The 22,486-nt window shown below is 42.4% G+C and overlaps 1 protein-coding gene across 2 annotated transcripts; it reads left to right on the top strand.

Moving 5' to 3' along the window:
* Positions 1 to 373: 373 nt before the first annotated feature.
* On the top strand, positions 374 to 16,429 carry LOC115150780 (EGF domain-specific O-linked N-acetylglucosamine transferase). 2 transcript variants are annotated; one of them, XM_029694453.1, is made up of 16 exons: positions 374 to 505; positions 2,548 to 2,800; positions 3,555 to 3,655; positions 3,809 to 3,917; positions 4,017 to 4,111; positions 4,357 to 4,461; positions 4,653 to 4,759; positions 6,449 to 6,552; positions 10,711 to 10,803; positions 10,900 to 10,971; positions 12,012 to 12,098; positions 13,760 to 13,828; positions 14,019 to 14,080; positions 14,321 to 14,440; positions 14,812 to 14,914; positions 15,163 to 16,429. In XM_029694453.1, the coding sequence occupies exons 2-16, from the start codon at positions 2,606 to 2,608 to the stop codon at positions 15,307 to 15,309; spliced, it is 1,569 nt and encodes a 522-aa protein (XP_029550313.1). In that variant the 5' UTR covers positions 374 to 505; positions 2,548 to 2,605; the 3' UTR covers positions 15,310 to 16,429. The 2 variants fall into 2 exon arrangements, with proteins under 2 accessions (XP_029550313.1, XP_029550314.1); XM_029694454.1 differs by lacking the exon at positions 10,900 to 10,971.
* Positions 16,430 to 22,486: the final 6,057 nt, after the last annotated feature.

The following is a 22,486-nucleotide window of genomic DNA, read 5'->3' as shown; positions in this document are numbered from 1 at the left end:
AGAGGCATTTTCCTTGTAATTAAAAAAGAAAGCTATGATTTCATCTCGTGTAAACATGAATAATGATACAATGGATGTTTGCACGAAAATGTTGTCTTTCCCTTAATTGTTTAACGTTGGACAAGAAAACCAGCTTTTATGCTATTCGAATTGATCGAAAAGAAAATATTGCAGTTGTATGTATGTATGTAGTCACTCTACATGATTTCTCACAGATCACATGTGGCATAGACATGAACGTGTTTATTTGCAAGATGCTTAAATATGACTATTTGGGGTTTAACATTAATAAATAAATACAATGTATTGGGATGGGTGATGATTCATTTGTGATATACGTTTTTTCCCCCCAGAATTGTATGCAAATCCAACTGTCGATACACCCCTTCTGCAAGTCGGAACTACATCCAACATCTCCACCTTGTGACTAATAGTACACTGCGTGCCGGTGTAAAGTTTCCGGTGTTATGGCGACCTGGAGTTTCTACATTTTAGTTTGCAGAAGGTAAGAGCCGGGTTTAATAAATGTGTAGTTTAGTCTTCTGATCGACCACATAAACTTTATTTTATTCACGGGAAGTTGATTTTGGAAGTTTGCAGATTCTATCACTTCACTCGGAATGCATTTAGCTGTGTACCAGCCATAGCGGTGCCACCGAAAAGTTCCGAACTGATGATATCTGGGTAGCGGGGCCGGGATGATTTATGGAGCAATGCGAAACTAATCCAGACGTTTTATTATGGGCGTTTTGTAATGGTCGTGTAATAATATTGCTGCACCTTGGTAAGGAGCTCTGGAGCAGTGATAGAACCCCGTAAACTTCAGATAATGATATATTGGTGAACAACTAGTGAACATCGGATAATGTGTCAGTCACTGTGCGTGTATGGTTTATAGCGTGTGTTCCATTGTCGCAATCAATATAACGATTGTGTTGTGGAAGCAACAAGTTATTCATTTGATACAGTAGCCGGCCTGCGACACTCCCTGAGAAACGTCTAGACGGATTTAATTTAAGGGAGCAACACTTTACACCAAAAGCATCAGATTGAGGGGAAACAAATTGTCAAACAACGTAGCAGCCAAGTAGCCTACTAAGGTGGTGAAACGGACAGCACTCTCCAAGGTGCTAATGAATTCAAAGCATTTTAGACGTCACTTCAGTATGCCCACGTACTTGAGTATAGCTGCGGGGTTTACACAGGTCTACATTTCTTATAGCCTAATTTTCTAGACATCAATGTACAGCAACATTTTTAGACGACACTGCAGAACACCCACCATATGCACACATACTGTACTCAGCCGTGGGGCTTACAAGACCCGAATTCCATATAATTCTTATGACATCAATGTAGCACTAGAGCAAATATCACTTTATCGGAACATAATGTATCGACCCTGGGGTTATAAGCGCGGATATCGACTCTGCCGCTTGAGCATGCTTTTGCGGCACAGTCGATAGCGCGCTGGACTTCGGGCTAGAAGGTCGAGGGTTCGAGACCTGCTCCCTGCCGTTGCATTACAATAACTTCAAATAAAATAAATCAATGTAGACTACAGAAGAACACGCATGAGAATATATAGGCCTTATTCATGTGATAATATGAAGCACGTACTTTTTTACCTCCCACAATGACTCTCCCCATCTCAAGTCCATTTAACTCCTGAGAGTCAAATTCTTGCTCAAAGCCATGAACGGGCATATGGCTGTGATGTTTAGCCTCCTAAGGCTGTCCTGAAGACTGGCTGTAGTGTCTATATATATATTGTGTTAACCTGGGTGTCTACAAGGCTTGCTGCCACCACGCCTTGGTTCAGGCATGTTCAAAACCCTTTTTTTTCTGAGGGCTCACTAGCTGACCACTAATACCTGTGTCTAGATCAGTTACTTACACCACTGGCCCTCCCCATAACCTCGATCAACAAATAGAGCAGGTCTGGAGTCAGTGTGTCAGGATAGAATGATTACATAGAAGGATCACCACGCTTTTACATGATGGTCTTTCTGGAGGGCGGGAGAAATAACAAGGAGGCAACTTGATTTAATACTGATCGCTTTTATTCCAATGTCTAAAGTGTGAACAGTGGAATAATTAATAAATCATGCCGCGAGAGGTACCAGATCTGGGCAAATAGGTGCCGGAACAAACAAAGTCAAATCTGAGAGGTGGCGGATCCTGTTCCGGCAGGATCCGGCTCAAATGAAACACTGGTCATACCCGTCCTGCACTTGTTTTTTTTTGTCAATTTCCCCTATCCCAGACATGATTACTTGAACAATGGTAGGAAAAAGGTCACTAATATTTCCTGCAACAAGACTTCTACTATATGGAGTTCAGATCTGCCTCAAGGCAGATTCCCACACTATAGTCTATTCCCACAAACTTGTAAACTGCGGTAGCCATCCCTTACCCTAGATTACAGTGTGTCTGCCTCTCTCTCTCTCTCTCTCTCTCTCTCTCTCTCTCTCTCTCTCTCTCTCTCTCTCTCTCTCTCTCTCTCTCTCTCTCTCTCTCTCTCTCTCTCTCTCTCTCTCTGCACAGAGTTTGTGCTGTGAGGTAAACCAAGGTGACTCTCGCATGTGTTTGTGTGGGACTGACTATGCTGCAGCTGGTAGCACTGGTCATGGTATGTATTTCCGCTGTGGTAACTGCTGAGGAAGCTGAGAACACCAACCACAAACCACTACTTCACTACAGCAGCCTCGCACTGCCACAGCACCATATCTCCTACTTCCTCCGCAATAACAAGAGAGTGGCCAGGCTCTGTCGAGAGGACCCGCTCTGCCCTTTTAAAGTAAGAACTGTACTTTCATTGGTTTTTAATAATACAGGGTGAGCTACTGTGTTATTATTACTGTGTTATTATTAATTGGACTCACCTACCTGTCAGACCTACTGTCCCCCTATGAACCTCCACGCACCTTATGTTCAAGCCACTCCAAACTACTCTATGGGGGACTGTGCCTTGTCCTCCCAAGCACCACACCAATGGAACTCCCTTCCTGATAATCTCAGCGCTGTTCAGACCATTGTTTTTTTTAAAGCTAATCTCTATCGGCGGAACCTACCATTATGTCCTTCCTCCTAGACTTTGATTGTTGCTTTCCTGATATTGTTAGATATACAATATTTTGTTTTTTAAACTATTTTTATGTTTATTTGATTTAATGCACTTTGAGATTATTATTGTGTAATGAAGAGCAAATTTGCAAATGTCATTTATTATTATTATTATTGTCAGTAATAGGGCCCTATGACTACCATGTTTGTTATCATCATACACAGTGTGGAGGGGGATTAGCTCATTTTAAATCTCTTGTCTAAGCAGCCATTGTCTTGTGGACAGAAAGTAACACTTAAGTTTAGAGCTTAAGCCTGAAACAATTGAAAGCTTACAGTGTTTGACAGTGACCACGTACTGATGTTTTGTGTATCATGGTGGTACAAGTAGGCTGTTTTTAGTGGGATATTTTAAGTTCCATCCAAGTGTTTAGCATGTCTTTTAGTTTTTGCCTCCCCCTTCCCCACCCTTTAATGTTTTCTAACAGGATGCTCTGCTGGATGTGTCGGCCTGCTGGGGATATGAGAAGAACTGTGCCCCAGAGAACTGCTTTGGCTATCCTGTCTGCACCAGGGTTGACTCCGGATGGTACAATACAATCCCCCTCTCTGCATTCACTAACAAGAATATTGTTTCATTTTATTCATTAGCATATTGTGTCAAGCTCTTGTCATACATGTGGATGTGCATCATTTATTTCTGCCACTGGTTTGACCTAACAGAGCTCTTCGTCCTCCCTAGGGCCAGCTCATTGGAGGCAGCCCAGGAGCTGTTCTGGAAACAGGCAGACTTTGGTTACGTCAGGGAGCGCCTTAGTGAGATGAAGACTCTCTGCAAGGCCACCAATCCTGTAAACCCTTCCTCCTCTAGTGCAGCTGCACACAGGACTCAGGAATCCACACTGATAAACAGAAAATACGTTTGCTAAACGCTCACATTTTATTTCTAGGGAGACTCGTCTCTGAAATGCACCAGCCACACTCGCTTCTGCAGGGCAACCAATCTGTACTTGGACCTGCGGAACCCTCGCAGGGGTCATGAGAGGTCAGTGTACCCTTGGGGACATGTCTTGTCTAGAGCCCCATCTGGATTCCTTGTTTTCCTGTGTGGGAAGAATCCTAGTAGTTTAGTTTTTATTGAGTCTTTCTTACATTTGCTTGTCTCTTCATCGTCATTGACCTGAAAGGCAGGATAGGTGAAAGCAGTATGACAGACCCTCCTCTTGGCCTAATGAACGAAATTATAATAAAATGAAAGAAGTGTGGGACTCACCTGTGTTTTCTCTGCAGGTATAAGGAGGACTTTCTCCAGGAGGGGGAGATTGGGGGGCGTTGCAGTCTGAACCGCCGAGCGCTGGCTGCAGAAGGAGAGCACAAGAGCCCTCTGCAGTCCTGGTGAGACAAAGCATAGATTCCTTATGACCCTCTCTGAACTGTCAGATTCATATCAAGGTTTCTTCTTACTAAGAACATTTCTCTCTGTAACAAAAGTAAAACAGTTTAATTTGATTGATTGATGGTCACGTCTGTGACTATGAATAACACAGGCATGATATACTCTGAAACGCTCGTTTTCCCCTCCCAAGGTATGCTGAACTACAGACATACACAGAGCTGGACTTCAAACCCACAGATGAAGAGCACTGTGACATCATCTTTGAGAAACCTACTGTATTCATGAAGCTTGATGCAGGTGGGCACAGTCTTCATGCCTTTTTAGTACAATATCAAATAACACATTCTGTTTGCGTACACTGTAGTGACCATATAAATAAAATGAATAGAACATGCTTGGAACCCTGGCAATTTGACTGCAAGCTCATGGGTACACTCGCAATGGCTGCCTGGTATTGTGATGCAATCATTTCCATGATATTTAAAAATGTTCTATCATCTGATGCTGGGTTGCCATGGTAATGTAGAATGTTCATTCAAATGATGCTAACTGATGTGGATCATGTAATGGAATGTATTTTTTGCCATGTCAGTTGAGTTGACTCAACAAATCACAGCACAGATTGAAGGGTAAACCTCCGGCTTTTACTTTCTGGCATGGTCTAGGTTGAAGATTGAGAAGGTTAAGATAATATAATAATTCCATGCAGAAGCGTTCGGAAATAAACAAATTCATTGGGCCAGCACCGGAGTGAAAATGACTGGAAGTGAATGTTAGCAGTACAGAAAGTTTGCCATGAAAGTGGAAAATACACACAATCGTAGTGAATTTCATCTAACTAGTCTGCAAACACATAGCCTAACTGTTTTAATGTCATTCTATTTAAATGTCTTTCAGATTATCTACAGCCACTTTATTACCTGATTTCCCGACTGCATGTCATGTTTTCAATACTAATCCTTTAGTATTAGCAATGGTACTGGTCCAATGAATATGCTTATTTTCTAACGTTAATGCATAAAATTATTACGATGTCATAACCTGTATTTTTTCGACTTAGGAATGGGTACACTCAAAATGTCTGCCAGTTCAGCTATTATGTCATTAATGACAAGAATGGAGATGGCCTATCTATGCATTCTATTTCTATGGTAGTGACACGGGAAAGCCGAGGTCACACGAAGCAATCTGGACACAATTGATGTTGTTGCAACAATGTTGCATCTGGGTTGCTCCGTGTGTCACCCCCCAAACAATAGCCTGCAACTTAGTTGCATTGCATCACAAGAGACATAATCAATCCTATTTCACGCAGCTGACTATACAATGTCCAATCAGTGAGCAGAAAAATGTTGACGTGACTTGTCATATTGTGCCGTTCGGAACTTCGACCGAGTTGTGAGGTCAACATAGCTGTCAGTGCTGCTGCAAACTGCGACAAAAGAGACATGCCAAACTGCGACAAAAGAGACATGCCAAATGGGAAATGCATAAAAAACTCTAGATATCATGGCTAGTCATGTATGGTCTGCCAGTCAATAAACATTTTTAAAAGTAAACCCAGACCTTTCTCTGTCCAGTTTCAACTGAAATTGTCCAACATGAACTGCACTATCTCGCTAGCTTAGCTTGTCGCTACCTTGGTTAGCTATCTAGCTGTCTTGGTAAAACTTGTTAGGAAAATAGGCAACATTTTGCTAGCTAGGTAAATTGTACAGCCAGCATTTTGTCTATGTCGATGCTGTTACAATTACCAAACGTTTGAATAAACAAATAATTTATGAAACCATGATGTGATGTGTGACAGGATTGGATGTTGCATGCAATTTCAATTGCGTTTGAATTGTATCAGCAAACCTGCTGGAGATGTCACTTGTAACTTGCATCTGCAACAGAAATTGCATCCAAATTGTTTGGCGTGACACAGCCTTAACAGAGGTACTGAGTGAGATGTGATGGATCAACCTGAATGTGTGTTTTTGGCAGGGGTTAACATGTACCATCATTTCTGTGACTTTGTCAACCTGTACATCTCCCAGCACATCAACAACTCCTTCAGCAGAGACATCAAAATCCTCATGTGGGACACAGTAAGTACAATATTCTGCAGCCCATCTCCATTTCACTGATCTGAGACGACTGAATAAGTGCAAGAAATATGGTGATGGCTTAGCTGGGCCCTCCAATAGACTAATTAGAGATTCCACCATGTTGCTGTCACCTCGTAAGCTGAATGTTTTGTCCAAAGGTGTTTGTACAAAAAGAAGCAAGAGAATGGTTGTTTACCAGAGTGTTGTGTATCGATGTGCTGTGTTTCACATTTGACCACTTGCTTGTGGAGGAGATTAAGGTGAAGCAGTGGGTGTAAAACAGAATGATTTATGGGAAACTTTATCCTGTATATTGTTCCCCCCTCTGTCTGTGGAGGCGAAGGATAAGGATAGAGGGAGGGAGAGAAAATGACAGTGAGATGGAAAGGAATGGCCTTTCATCTGACAATAGTGAGCAAGGTCTGTTTGGTTTCAGTTTGATAATAGAACAAGGTCTGTTCGGTTTCAGTTTGATAATAGAACAAGGTCAGTTCGGTTTCAGTTTGGTAATAGAACAAGGTCGGTTCGGTTTCAGTTTGATAATAAAGCAAGGTCTGTTCGGTTTCAGTTTGATAATAAAGCAAGGTCTGTTCGGTTTCAGTTTGATAATAAAGCAAGGTCGGTTCGGTTTCAGTTTGATAATAAAGCAAGGTCGGTTCGGTTTCAGTTTGATAATAAAGCAAGGTCGGTTCGGTTTCAGTTTGATAATAAAGCAAGGTCGGTTCGGTTTCAGTTTGATAATAGAACAAGGTCAGTTCGGTTTCAGTTTGGTAATAGAACAAGGTCGGTTCGGTTTCAGTTTGATAATAAAGCAAGGTCTGTTCAGTTTCAGTTTGATAATAAAGCAAGGTCTGTTCGGTTTCAGTTTGATAATAAAGCAAGGTCGGTTCGGTTTCAGTTTGATAATAAAGAAAGGTCGGTTCGGTTTCATTTTGATTATAAAGCAAGGTCGGTTCGGTTTCAGTTTGATAATAAAGCAAGGTCGGTTCGGTTTCAGTTTGATAATAAAGCAAGGTCGGTTCGGTTTCAGTTTGATAATAAAGCAAGGTCGGTTCGGTTTCAGTTTGATAATAAAGCAAGGTCGGTTCGGTTTCAGTTTGATAATAAAGCAAGGTCTGTTCGGTTTCAGTTTGATAATAAAGCAAGGTCGGTTCGGTTTCAGTTTGATAATAAAGCAATGTCTGTTCGGTTTCAGTTTGATAATAAAGCAAGGTCGGTTCGGTTTCAGTTTGATAATAGAACAAGGTCGGTTCGGTTTCAGTTTGATAATAAAGCAAGGTCGGTTCGGTTTCAGTTTGATAATAAAGCAAGGTCGGTTCGGTTTCAGTTTGATAATAAAGCAAGGTCGGTTCGGTTTCAGTTTGATAATAAAACAAGGTCGGTTCGGTTTCAGTTTGATAATAAAGCAAGGTCGGTTTGGTTTCAGTTTGATAATAAAACAAGGTCTGTTTGGTTTCAGTTTGATAATAAAGCAAGGTCGGTTTGGTTTCAGTTTGATAGTAAAGCAAGGTCGGTTCGTTTTCAGTTTGATAATAAAGCAAGGTCGGGTTCGGTTTCAGTTTGATAATAAAGCAAGGTCAGTTCGGTTTCAGTTTGATAATAAAGCAAGGTCGGTTCGGTTTCAGTATGATAATAAAGCAAGGTCGGTTCGGTTTCAGTTTGATAATAAAGCAAGGTCTGTTCGGTTTCAGTTTGATAATAAAGCAAGGTCTGTTCGGTTTCAGTTTGATAATAAAGCAAGGTCTGTTCGGTTTCAGTTTGATAATAAAGCAAGGTCGGTTCGGTTTCAGTTTGATAATAAAGCAAGGTCTGTTCGGTTTCAGTTTGATAATAAAGCAAGGTCTGTTCGGTTTCAGTTTGATAATAAAGCAAGGTCGGTTCGGTTTCAGTTTGATAATAAAGCAAGGTCAGTTTGGTTTCAGTTTGATAATAAAACAAGGTCTGTTCGGTTTCAGTTTGATAATAAAGCAAGGTCTGTTCGGTTTCAGTTTGATAATAAAGCAAGGTCGGTTCGGTTTCAGTTTGATAATAAAGCAAGGTCAGTTTGGTTTCAGTTTGATAATAAAACAAGGTCTGTTCGGTTTCAGTTTGATAATAAAGCAAGGTCTGTTCGGTTTCAGTTTGATAATAAAGCAAGGTCGGTTCGGTTTCAGTTTGATAATAAAGCAAGGTCGGTTCGGTTTCAGTTTGATAATAAAGCAAGGTCAGTTTGGTTTCAGTTTGATAATAAAACAAGGTCTGTTCGGTTTCAGTTTGATAATAAAGCAAGGTCGGTTCGGTTTCAGTTTGATAATAGAACAAGGTCGGTTCGGTTTCAGTTTGATAATAAAGCAAGGTCGATTTTGTTTTCGATTTTTTTTGTTTTTTAACATTAAATGCGCTATGCATTGTGTGGGTTGAATGCTGTTACAACACAGAATAAAACAATAATATTAAGTCCCGTGTTAGTAAGTGATGGTGTGACTGCCCATTACTGCCCATTACTGCTTATCACTTATTAACCATCATTTATTCACATTACTTTAATCAGATATTTCAGTTGTGTATTTTACATTTGTTTTATTTGATTACTTTATTATTTCATTCCAAGTTATCATCTCATCTAGAGAGCTGCTGCCTATGCTGTCTGACAAAATAACTATTTTAGTAGTTCTTCAAAGTAAATAAGGCATACTTTTATGACTGCTGAATACCAAATATCAGTCACTTAGATTCTGTCTTTTCAGGTAGAGATACACTATATATCAAATCTGTATGTGGACATGCTTCAAATTTGTGGATTTGGCTATTTCAGCCACACCCGTTGCTGACCGTCTAGGAGCAACAATGACTCAGCCGCGAAGTGGTAGGGCACACAAGCTCACAGAACAGAACCGCAGATTGCGGAAGCGCGTAGCGTGTAAAAATTGCATGTCTTCGGATGCAACACTCACTACCGAGTTCCAAACTGCCTCTGGAAGCAACGTCAGCCCCATAACTGTTCGTTGGGAGCTTCGTGAAATTTCCATGGCCAATCAGCCGCACACACGCCTAAGAACACAATGCGCAATGCCAAGCATCGGCTAGAGTGGTGTAAAGCTCGGTGCCAGTGGACTCTGGAGCAGTGGAAACGCGTTCTCTGAAGTGATGAATCACGCTTCACCATCTGGCAGTCTGATGAATGAATCTGCGTTTGGCCGATGCCAGGAGAACGCTACCTGCCGAGTGAATAGTGTCAACTGTAAAGTTTAGTGGAGGAGGAATAATGGTCTGGGGCTGTTTTTCATGGTTTGGGCGAGGCCCATTAGTTCCAGTGAAGGGAAATCTTAATGCTACAGCATACAATGACATTCTAGACAATTCTGTGCTTCCAACTTTGTGGCATCAGTTTGAGGAAGGCCCTTTCCTGTTTCAGCATGACAATGCCACTGTGCACAAAGCACGGTCCATACAGAAATGGTTGGTCAAGATCAGTGTGGAAGAACTTGACTGGCCTGCGCAGAGCCCTGACCTCAACCCCATCGAACACCTTTGGGATGAACTGGAATGCTGACTGCGAGCCCAACATCAGTGCCCGACCTCATTAATGCTCTTGTGGCTGAATGGAAGCAAGTCCCACAGCAATGTTCCAACATCTAGTGGAAAGCCTTCCCAGAAGAGTAGAGGCTGTTATAGCAGAAAGGGGGGGACCAACTCCATATCAATGCCCATGATTTTGGAATGAGATGCTCGTTGAGCAGGTGTCCACATACTTTGTATGTGTACCTTGTGAAGCAACTGTTCTCTATCCCTCTTGGTCGCGCATTCCAATAACAGCTACATTTCAGTTTTCCCCTCCCCACTCAGACCACTCACAGAAAGTCTTAGCAAAATTCCTGCTTGATAATTTTCTCTTTGCTAAGAAGCTATTTTTGTTTCTTTTTGACAATTTTAATTTAAAACCACAGTAAGGTACTTTATTGTTACCCAGAAATGATTTGATATTCAGATAAAATCGGCTGCATTGGACCTTTAATCGGGTGGCTGACTGCTGGGCAAGTACAGTTCTAATGAAACATGCGCCATAATTCAAAACAGTGTTTCATAATACTCTCTATGAAATCTGACATTAAGTTTAGCCAGTCCGATGAAGCAGCTGAATTTCAGTCATCTTTCTGATGTATTTTTCTTCCTTCTCAGAGTTTTTATGGATATGGGGATCTGTTCAGTGAGACCTGGAAGGCTTTCTCTGACTATGACATCATCCATCTGAAGACTTTTGACACTAAAAGGGTAAGAGAGAGAGAGTGTGTGTGTGTGTGTGTGTGTGCGTGTGTGTGGGTGTGCGGTCGTTCATGGTTGTATAACCTATCCATTACCTTGAAACAGGTGTGCTTCAAAGATGTGGTGTTTTCCCTGCTCCCCAGGATGAGATATGGGCTGTTCTATAACACACCTCTGGTTCGTATTCTGTCTGTGTCTCTTTATGTGTAATGAAAATATAGAGATAGGATTGCGCCGCCTATGAGGAAATCCGAATCCATTTGAGCTGCTTGGGTTGTCCCTGCCTTTCTGACTCCATGCCTTCCTCCGTGCCTTCTCTTATTTTGATCACACAGGCTTTATGTCCGTGTTTTTTTCTTTCATGCTTCTCGCCTCCTCATGCCATTTTCCTTTATCATCTGTTATCCAGTTTGGTCATAACTCATAACATGCCATTTGGGTCAAATATTTATGCTATGTACTCATCATCTCCCGCTCTTAAGTTATTTAAATGATCATTTCAAGGAGATTTGTGTAAAGATGGTATCATTTAAATACGTAGGTCTAGGGGGGTCAGCCTTGAGGTGTGAAATATTGATAGGTTAGCCTCATATCTGATGCCTTGGATTGCTCCTGCTGCTTATGTCATGTTTATATTCATGTGTTTATATTTATGACTGCTGTGCTCTGGCCTGTAGGAGGGAATCATAGACCTGTGCTAGGCATGGCTTTAAATGTTGTGTTTTTCTGTGTGGGTATGGAATGTGTTTGGATTTGTCAGATTTCTATCAAAATACAATTCTCACTGTGCATCCGTGCATGTGTGTGTGTGTGTGTGTGTGTGTGTGTGTGTGTGTGTGTGTGTGTGTGTGTGTGTGTGTGTGTGTGTGTGTGTGTGTGTGTGTGTGAGGGACATTGAGTGTGTGTGTACATGCGTGTGTGTAAGGGACATTGAGTGTGTGTGTGTGTGTGTGTGTGTGAGTGACATTGAGTGTGTGTGTGTACATGCGTGTGTGTGAGGGACATTGAGTGTGTGTGTGTGTGTGTGTGTGTGTGTGAGTGACATTGAGTGTGTGTGTGTACATGCGTGTGTGTGAGGGACATTGAGTGTGTGTGTGTGTGTGTGTGTGTGTGTGTGTGTGTGTGTGTGTGTGTGTGTGTGTGTGTGTGTGTGTTTGTGTGCGCGCGTGGGACAGACAGAGGGAGCTAATGGATTTGTCTTGGTGTGTTAATGGCAGATATCTGACTGCCACAGTGAAGGGATGTTCAGGGCCTTCTCCCAGTATGTTCTATATCGACTCAACATTCCACAGGATGGACCCAAGGTAAGGAATACTGACCACACATGCACACACACCTTTTCTTCACTGGTCTGTAGCTCACCGATACAGGCTTTACTGGTCTTTACGACCCCAGACTGAGTGCATTTGACTGTATCTTTACGACCACTGAAGACGGTTGCGAGGATGCAGCTCATTGTGTATTCACGGCTGATGCTAAGAATATGCTAACAGCCTTCCTGTGAGATGGCAGTGCTTGCGATACCGTCTCCCAGCTGAATAAGAGGTGTGCCCGGCCCTGACCCCCTCTCAGCTCCTCTCAGCTCCTCCTTTCATCCCTCTGATTAATGGTCCAGGGAGACACCAGACTGCTCCTCTACCATTGTGTTCTACTCATCACAATATCAGCTCTCCTTATGCACACACTGCTGTTTCATGTCATCCATCTAATATGCTTTTATAGTTGGGTAAATGCACGTATTTGGCATTATGTGGTGTGTTCCCTCTGGGTTATTCCTGACAGTCTGTGTGGTTTGTGGCTGATCACTTTCACAGTTTCTCTTTTTTTAACTTTAGGAGTTGTGTCTTCCTCAGGCTATTTTCAACTCAGATGGTACAATGTCAGTGAGACTGAAATTGAGTTTTGTAGGACTTTTAGCCACTAGATGGTGATGCTGTATAGGACATTTGCTCTCTCACTTGTTATATCAACCCTCTGTGCTGTAGCTCTATGTAATGTGTAAAAAAAATGTAATAAAAAATACTGTAGAAAACTCCCACTTCACCTCTGGATGGGAGCCTGCCCCTTATTGGTTGTGGGGGTTTTCTACAAGTACATCAAATTGAGATTAAGGTCCTTGAAAAGCTATGGACGGGTTTACAGTTTTTCTTAATCACATACAAGCATTTTTGGGATCTGAGTTGAAAAGCATCTATAGCAGCAATGTTCAAATGCTCAAATCCATTTACAGAACTTCAGATCATTTTCTTGCCTTTGTGCCTGAGTTGCATATCTTAGACACACTTTTGCTAAATGTTAAATGCAGATGTCATCATTGAATACAACATTCAATGTTAAGTGAATTTTACGACATTGTTTTGATTGGAAGATAAATGTGTGAAATTGTGTTCACTGTTTCCAGTAATCAGTAAATACTTGTGCACTATCGTCTAAATCACCACCTCAGTGTCATACCATGCACAATATAGGGAACGATCTAGGCAATGGGGAAGAAGTTTAGATAAAAAAATGTTTTTACCACATGTAAAGATGTGGCCTTCCATTATAGAGCTTTGATGTGGATTGAGGCATTGAGGCATGTATTAATCTACTGAGATTTTAAAAAGACAGACTAACTTTCTGTTTTGTCTGCTTGGACTCAATCTTTTTTCTTTTTATGAATGCATTTGCCATTTTGATGGTATAATATAATTTTGATGAATATACTGTATTAATATTTTGAGAAGGCAACCACATTTTGAAAGTGCATTTACTGTTTTGCAAAAGGCCAGAGAGTTCTGGTTCTTTTAGACTGTTTTGAAAATCGACAACGTTTTTCCAAGAATGCTTTTACACGATTGAGAAAACTGTATTACGTGAAATGCTGGAGTTCATCTTTTGCGATTTCTGTTAATGCACCATATCCAATATAGATGTCCTATTTATATTATCTCACTACTCCTGATCTCCCTGCTCCTGGTTTCAGGAGGGGAAGATTCGTGTCACGTTGTTAGCACGCAGCACAGACTACCGTAAGATATTAAACCAGCAGGAGGTGAGTCCAGTCTGAGGCAGCACTGCCCACTTCTCCCTCCCTCAATTGATTTACTGCCTCCTCCAGCTCTTAACTGGCCATTTAAAATCTTATTTAAACTGGCGGAGTAAAATGCCTGTGATTTATGCGGCCGGTGTCTGTGTTTGTTCATCTCATTGATCAGAGAATGCATCTCACTGTGTTCATACAGCTCACAAATGCCCTGAAGACCGTGCCTTCACTCGAGGTCAAAGTGGTGGATTACAAATACAAGTGAGTGTGAACAGTTTGTATTCTTTAGATGCATTATTGGTGGATAAATGATATGGTACTGCTGGAGGACATAAGGCAGCAGCACAAAGGGAATTGAGTAACAGGTGTATTTTATTGCCTGACACACCGCTGTAAGAGTGGGGTAAATATTGAGTGGTGTACTATGTTGGAGTGAAGTCAGTAGGGGTATTATGAGTTAAGTAGTAAGTTCAATTTCATAACTGTCTGTCTTGTCTGTAGGGACGTCCCTTTCCTGGAACAACTCAGGATTACCCACAACTCTGACATCTTCATCGGGATTCATGGGGCGGGACTTACTCACCTGCTCTTCCTCCCTGATTGGGCCGTCATCTTTGAGCTGTTAGTGACACTGTTCAGTCTGTCTGTGTGTGTCTAAAACAGCTTTAGGTCTTTGGGTTTTTCTGGGTCTGTGTATCTGTCTGTTCCTCTGGATCCTTGTCTGTCTGTCCGTCCGTCCATGCTCTGTGAATGGTGTAGTACGGGCCAACAGGGCAGAGCGCTCCCTGAGCCGTCTGTGCTGGATATAGTGCTATCTGTGTGATGGGTCTGGCAGCATGCTGTGCTCTGTTAGCCCTTAGCCATGAGGTGCAGCAGTGAAATACGGCCTAATTAAACAGGCATTCATCAGGCCGGGCCATGCAGGGCTGGGAGGCATACTGAGAGAAGAGAGTGAGAGCAGGAGATAAAGTGTCTGCATCTGTTCTCCACAGATATAACTGTCAGGATGAGAGCTGCTATCGAGATCTGGCTCGGCAGCGGGGGATCCGATATGCGACTTGGCAAAAAAGGGACAAAGTGCTCCAAGAGGATAAGGTGGGACACTCCAGTACCGCTCCTGCCACCTCCACCTAACTCACTGCCCCAGGTCCCCAGAGACACCTTACCAATCCTCACCTGTAGCTGGAGCATGTACCACCAGACTCATCTGTCATTTTGTCTTTAGTATATACACTGGCGTTGCCTCGCACACACACTCACAAATCACAGACCTGCAGTGCAGTGTTCATAACGACTCTTTCTTTCACCCCCCCCCCACACACACACACACATTTCACACACAGGGTCACCATCCCACCCTGGGGGCGCATCCTAAATTCACCAACTACTCCTTTGACGTGGAGGAGTTCATGCGTCTGGTGCTGAAAGCAGCAGACTACGTCCTGAACCACCCTGAGTGGAAGCCCCGGCCTAGCCGTGATGAACTGTAAGCCCCCAGCAGCAGACTACGTCCTGAACCACCCTGAGTGGAAGCCCCGGCCTAGCCGTGATGAACTGTAAGCCCCCAGCAGCAGACTACGTCCTGAACCACCCTGAGTGGAAGCCCCGGCCTAGCCGTGATGAACTGTAAGCCCCCAGCAGCAGACTACGTCTTGAACCACCCTGAGTGGAAGCCCCGGCCTAGCCGTGATGAACTGTAAGCCCCCAGCAGCAGACTACGTCCTGAACCACCCTGAGTGGAAGCCCCGGCCTAGCCGTGATGAACTGTAAGCCCCCAGCAGCAGACTACGTCCTGAACCACCCTGAGTGGAAGCCCCGGCCTAGCCGTGATGAACTGTAAGCCCCCAGCAGCAGCAGGAATACAGGACAGTCGGGTGAAGTCAAACCCCCGGACTCAAACACAGCCATCTTAGAAATCTAAAAGTACATTTTAACACTTAAGACGTTGTATTTTATCAAGGTTAAATTGAAGTTAACAACATCGCTTTTCAGCTATTTATTACCTGCCAACACAGCCCAGGGTACATCTCAATAGAGATAATAAAGACCAATCAAATGGCCTTGGCAAACCTTATGAGTGCCTGCTACCATTTTCCTTGCTAGAGAAAAGTATACACTCCTTACAACAATTGCCAAATTTGTATTACATCCTGCCACTGGTGTGGTTACCAGAAAGAACATTTGTTTCATTTCTAAACAATGTGCTTATTTTCTGATAAAGTTGTGTGTGACAGGCAGGGATGGAACTTTCAGCATGTTGTGTATGTACCAGTTGGAACAACACTTCAGAATGGTCTTTGCAGGTATTTTGTAGTCCCTATCGCACACAAACTATCGAATTAATCTAAAGCTCACTGTTTTATTTATGAGAAAGGGAGTCAGACCTTTTGGTCGATGTTTTGCAAAGACTTGTAAAGTCATTTTATATTTCAAGGCCATGGAAACATTTTGAAATAAATATTTTCAAAAGAACTGACACATCTCTTTTTTTAGGTGCAATTTAACCCTAAAAGTGGCAACTTATTTTTGTTGATGACCAAATTGGTAATGATTGCAAAGGAACACCTGTCAAGCAGTAAAATAATCAAATAAAAAACTTTTGTAACACAAGTAAATAGCTTTAATTCTGCAAAACAAACATATATTTGACATTTTTAACACATTTGTAGTCAAGTTTATGTTAAAAAATATATGCTTTTGTGTGTCTCATGTTTTTAACAGTTATTTGGATAACTTTCACCCGTAGCAACTGAAAAATGTGTTTCTGTGATACTCAAGGGCTGAGAAATGACAGATTGAGCCAGTCTGACATACCGATACGACCTAAAATGGCAGGCGATATGGGCGGTATGATCAGATTTTTGGAAAGATATGGGCTGTCAACTCAGTTCCAATTTAATCTGAAAGATGAGACTCTCACCTTGGTATAGAGACATTGACTGGAAGCTTAATATGTATTTACATTTTGGGGGGAGTGGTGCCATATGTATATATTTTCAGGGTACATGCATCGACTTCTGTGCTAAATGGGATGCTTTTATGAAAAAGTGCACACTTGAATAAAATTTTTCAGAAAGATTATTTTTTATTTATTCCAAATTAAGACAGAAATCATAGTCAGTAACTAGTTTTTTGTCAGTAACTAGTTGCTTGACAAAGACTTACAGTTTCAGAAGGACCAAAAATAGGGTTTATAAATTATGTTTTTTGACACTTGGGTTCCAAATGTACTCGTTGGCGCTAAGCATCATAATTTTAGTCAATCTTTGATGGTGACCATGAACAGAAACACTCTGAACTTTTCCAAAAGAATTGCTGATCTCAAACAGTTATTTTCTGTGAGTTTCATTATTTTACTTAGCTGGGGACTGGGGAGGAATGTCTCCCCACAAAAGGGCACTGTTTCAGATCTTTCTGTAAAAACCATAAATCTGTCTGACCTCAAAACCACCACGCCTGTGCTATTGGTGACACCGGTTTACCGCTAGATGGCAGCAGAACACCACACATTAGTCAACAGATGAGTTATTCCAGGATTACACAGCAGAGGATTGGACGATGTGTGGAACTGCATTGATTGGCCTGAGACTGCTTTCTTTATATAGTCTGTTAAACGCCTGTGTAATCTGGGTCAAATTTTAGTCAGTTGATTATCATATGATGAAGGCTAGGCTAGCTCTTAAATATGAATCAGGCTACGTAGCTGATGTTCTAAAGGTTTGTCAGCAGTTGTACCCCGTTCAAAACACTAACACAGAAAATATCATGTAGGCAGGCCTATCTGAGCTGCTCTTGACAGATGTTGTGGCTGAACTTTCCCAATATTGACAGCCTGTCTGGGATGAACACTATTTATGGGTCGGCTCAGGTTACGGCCAGTGATCTCAAATAAAATAACAATTTCTATGCAGGGGATCAAAAGTGGGGAAACCAAGATGTATGCCCTCAATAACCTTCATGGCAGCAGAGAGCAGAGGGGTATCCTACGAAGCAAGTTAGATCTACTCCAGGTTTTCTAAAGCTAACTAGTTTCAGTTAGCTTCTCACTCGAGCTCGTGCTTCATCTGCCTACGATGCCGGTGGGAATATCTCGTCCGCCTGCCGCTAGCAGGCTTCTAACTGTACGTGCATGTCGGCTGGCTAGTGGAATACGAACTCTTCGCTGAGAGAATGATGAAACATCAACCCATGGGTGAGTTAGTGCCACATTTTCATTTGTGCCAAAATCTAAATTAGCCATGCTATGAGGTGAAATACAATTTTAGAAGTGTTGTCTTTATTTTATTAGTATATGAAAATTGTCAATTAACTCAGAAAATCAAAATGTCAGTTGTGTGTGTGTGTGTGAGAGAGAGAGAGACCCTTGGAAACCCGCGGTGGTCCATTCAGTGAGTATGCGAACCTCCAGTGTGTAATTAGGATCGAAGCATGTGCTGGGTGAGTTATGGTCTTTTGGTGCAGTTATGTCCCCAATCGTTATCTATGAGCTTTAGCCATTAGCACTTATGACAGCGACTTTTGGATCTTTTCTTCAGGTGTCCCACATGGTGCTTTCTAAACAGGGCTGCTTGGGTGGCCTTATTTCGTGTTAGAAGTAATGATGTGTGTCTACCCTAGAGGTGTTGAATTACCGCCTCCTCTGTTGCTCTTAATGTGTGCCATATGGGGGGAGAAATGAGCTTGAAATATGCAAGGAGAGGGAGTGCTCATTCAAAGAGAGCCTATGGCTTAATCATGGCGAAGTGTGATGTGCGTAAAGTCATTACGGCACATTTCATCCAGTGATTCAGACTAGATTAGGGAGAATTATTGCACTGCAGTTTGGGCTTTTGAGGATCGAGGTTTCATTGCCAATGCAAGGGAAATACACTATATATACACAAATATGTGCAATCTCCATATTCAATGTGGCACCGTCGTAGGATGCCACCTTTCCAACAGGTCAGTTAGAGCTGCCCCAGTCAACTGGAAGTGCTGTTATTGTGAATTGGAAACCTCTAGGAGCAACAACGGCTCAGCCGCAAAGTGGTAGGCCACACAAGCTAACAGAATGGGACCACCAAGTGCTGAACCGCGTAATGGGTAAAAAATTGTCTGTCCTCTGTTGCAACACTCACTACAGAGTTCCAAACGGCCTCTGGAAGCAATGTCAGCACAAGAACTGCTCGTCTGGAGCTTCATGAAATGGGTTTCCATGACTGAGCTGCCGCTCACAAGCCTAAGATCACACTGCGTAATGCCAAGCGTCGGGTGGAGTGGTGTAAAACTCATCGCCATTGGACTCTGGAGCAGTGGAAACGCTTTCCATGCAGTGATGAATCCAGTGGAGGCTGCTGAGCGGAGAACGGCTCATAATAATGGCTGGAACGGAGCCAATGGAATGGTATCAAACCATGTGTTTGATGTATTTGATGCCAGCTATTACTATGAGCCGTCCTCTTCAATTAAGGTGCCACCAACCTCCTGTGGATGAATCATGCTTCACCATCTGGCTGTCCGACGGACGAATCTGGGTTTGGCGGATGCCAGGAGAACACTCCCTGACTGAATGCATAGTGCAAAGTGTAAAGTTTGATGGAGGAGGAATAATGGTCTGGGGCTTTTTTTTGTGGTTCGGGCTAGGCCCCTTAGTTCCAGTGAAGGGAAATCTTAATGCTACATCATACAATGACATTCTAGAAGATTCTGTGCTTCCAACTTTGTGGCATCAGTTTGGGGAAGGCCCTTTCCTGTTTCATCATGACAATGCCCCCGTGCACAAAGCGAGGTCCATACAGCATGGGTTTGTGGAGATCGGAGTGAAAGAACTTGACTGGCCTGCACAGAGCCCTGACCTCAACCCCATCGAACACATTTGGGATGAATTGGAACGCTGACTGTGAGCAAGGCCTAATTGCCCAACATCAGTGCCTGACCTCACTAATGCTCTTGTGGCTAAATGGAAGCAAGTCCCACAGCAATGTTCCAACATCTAGTGGAAAGCCTTCCCAGAAGAGTGGAGGCTGTTATAGCAGCAAAGGAGGGACCAACTGTATATTAATTAATGCCCATTATTTTGGAATGAGATGTTCGTCGAGCAGGTGTCCACATACTTTTGGTAATGTAGTGTATATAGGCCTAATGCCACCTAATACCCACAGAGATCATTAAATCAATAAGCATTGCATCCCTTGTTTTGCCATTTAACTAACTTGTCTAGGCCTATCTAGTCTTGTTTGTTAGCTCACTTCTTTATCATACTATGCTCATGTCTTTTCTACCCAGGCCATAGATTTGATTTAGTTTTCATCATCTATCTCCTCTTTCGTCCATTTCCCCTGGTCTTTTTGCACAATATCCATCAAATGTATCTTATAAAAAAACATGTCTCACCACTAAGCAGAGATAAATCAATTACAGTGTGCTCATCTTACCTCACCACTTCTACAGGCGTCCAACAAAGCAGGAAAACATTCTCTTTCAGGGGATAAATGTGGAAATATTGATTGAGTGGGAAAAAATATTCTTCAAGTTATGACCAGATATTTCCATGTTTTTCTCTCTGAGGCAACGATTCTGGGGGGAAATAGTCCCAGAAGGGATCCTATTAACCTGGGTCTCTGGAACCCGAGACGCCCTTTACTCCACTCTTACCCATTCAGCAGTATTTGTTCCATCAACTCTTTTCATCCCAAAATGGGATATATGAAGTTGAAAGATATTATAAATATAAAACATATGTCTTTATGATAACCTTGGCTTGGTCTCTTTTGAAATCACTGCCCTGGCTGAAAATACCCGTTTGTCCACAGTACCATGCACCGAGATGGCATAGGCTTACATTTCATTTCACATTTAACCTCAAAACTTGATGCCCAGCAAAGTGTTTTTTTTCTCTCAATTTGGTTCTTTCCAATACAACCTGGCCGTTTGTGGAAGATGAGATAAGTGCTTTTGATGAAATAATATTAACGGAATGGTCAGGAGTTTGAAATGAACCCATTAGTCGTTTTCACTCTTCTGCTAAAAGGCCCCACATCCACATCGCTGAACGCTGGGTTCATATTCCTCAAATCACATTAGCTGGATTTTCACATATTTTTGTCAAAATATCTTGACATCATCCAGCTGGAGATCACGTTGAATCAAACAACATTTTGGTGGCTGATCTGATCTGACAACTGAGCCAACGCAGACAACAGCGGGTTTGGTCTTCACGAGGGAGCTGTCCATGGTGCTGAAGTCCTATCGAGCGCCTCTGTCTTTGTCCGCGGTCCTACATTGTGTTCATTCATGTAGGCTACCTCTATTGGAAGACGTAGAGACGTCCCTCTGTTGAGTCATTGAGGGAAACCGCAACATTAGCTGACATCAATCAACAATTTGAAGCCTGCAGTGTTTGATGTGTCAGCGCTTCCCATGGTCATGTACATACTACCTCAATTGGGCCGACCAACCAGTGCTCCCGCACATTGGCTGACCGGGCTATCTGCATTGTGTCCCACCACCCACCATGACCATGGAAAGCGCTGACACATCAAACACTACAGGCTTCAAATTGTTGATTGATGTCAGCTAATGTTGCGGTTTCCCTCAATGACTCAACAGAGGGACGTCTCTACTTCTTCCGCAAACCCCTCTTTTACGCTGCTGCTACTCTCTGTTCATCATATATGCATAGTCACTTTAACCATATCTACATGTACATACTACCTTAATCCGCCTGACTAACCGGTGTCTGTATGTAGCCTCGCTACTTTTATAGCCTCACTACTGTATATAACCTGTCTTTTTACTGTTGTTTTATTTCTTTACTTACCTATTGTTCACCTAACACATTTTTTGCGCTATTGGTTAGAGCCTGTAAGTAAGCATTTCACTGTTGTAGGGAGTTTTTCCTCGCCACCATGCTTCTACACCTGCATTGCTTGCTGTTTGGGGTTTTAGGCTGGGTTTCTGTACAGCACTTTGTGATATCAGCTGATGTAAGAAGGGCTATATAAATACATTTGATCTGATTTGATTTGTATTCGGCTCACGTGACAAATAAACTTTTATTTGATTTGATTCAAAGTAGCATATGCTATATCTTCTTAGGCATATTGAAAATGTATATTTGATGCAGACAGGTAGAATTATAAATGTAGGACTAGTTTTTGTCCAGGTTAGCCTATAACCTCATCAGACCGAGATAATAAGTGACAATGAGACAATGAGTGACCATGTGATATGTGAAGACAGAGGTAGCCTTCACTTTGCTTCAACTGCAACCTTACAGCTCACATTCTAGCCGCCGGCTGCCTTCAGCCCCCCCCCCCCCCCAAAAAAAGTAAAACGTCCAGCCCCGAGTTTAGCGATGTTGTTTGTGGTAAATATTTTATTAGATACATGTCTGGACAGGGGAAGTGTAGACTACTCGATGATGGAAAGTAGTCGCCACGAGAGATTGATTGTACTAGCTGAATTGCACCGGCCGGGCCTAGCCACGTGTTTATCTGAGCACACTCAAAATGTATTTTATTTCATGCTCTCTCCATCAAAGCTCAGTATTGCAACATAGGCTAACTGTAGGCCTATGTTTCACCTATTCGATCAATGTAAAAGCAAGCTGTGTAGACACAGTGAACAGAAAGACAAGGACCTCCATATATAATATGCCCTCGAATCCCTGACGTGGAAAACATCTGC

Source organism: Salmo trutta, chromosome 16 (assembly GCF_901001165.1).
Source record: "Salmo trutta chromosome 16, fSalTru1.1, whole genome shotgun sequence".
NCBI lineage: Eukaryota > Metazoa > Chordata > Actinopteri > Salmoniformes > Salmonidae > Salmo > Salmo trutta.
The sequence above is the reverse complement of the archived record's forward strand: the minus strand, read 5'-3'. Positions and strand labels throughout refer to the sequence as shown.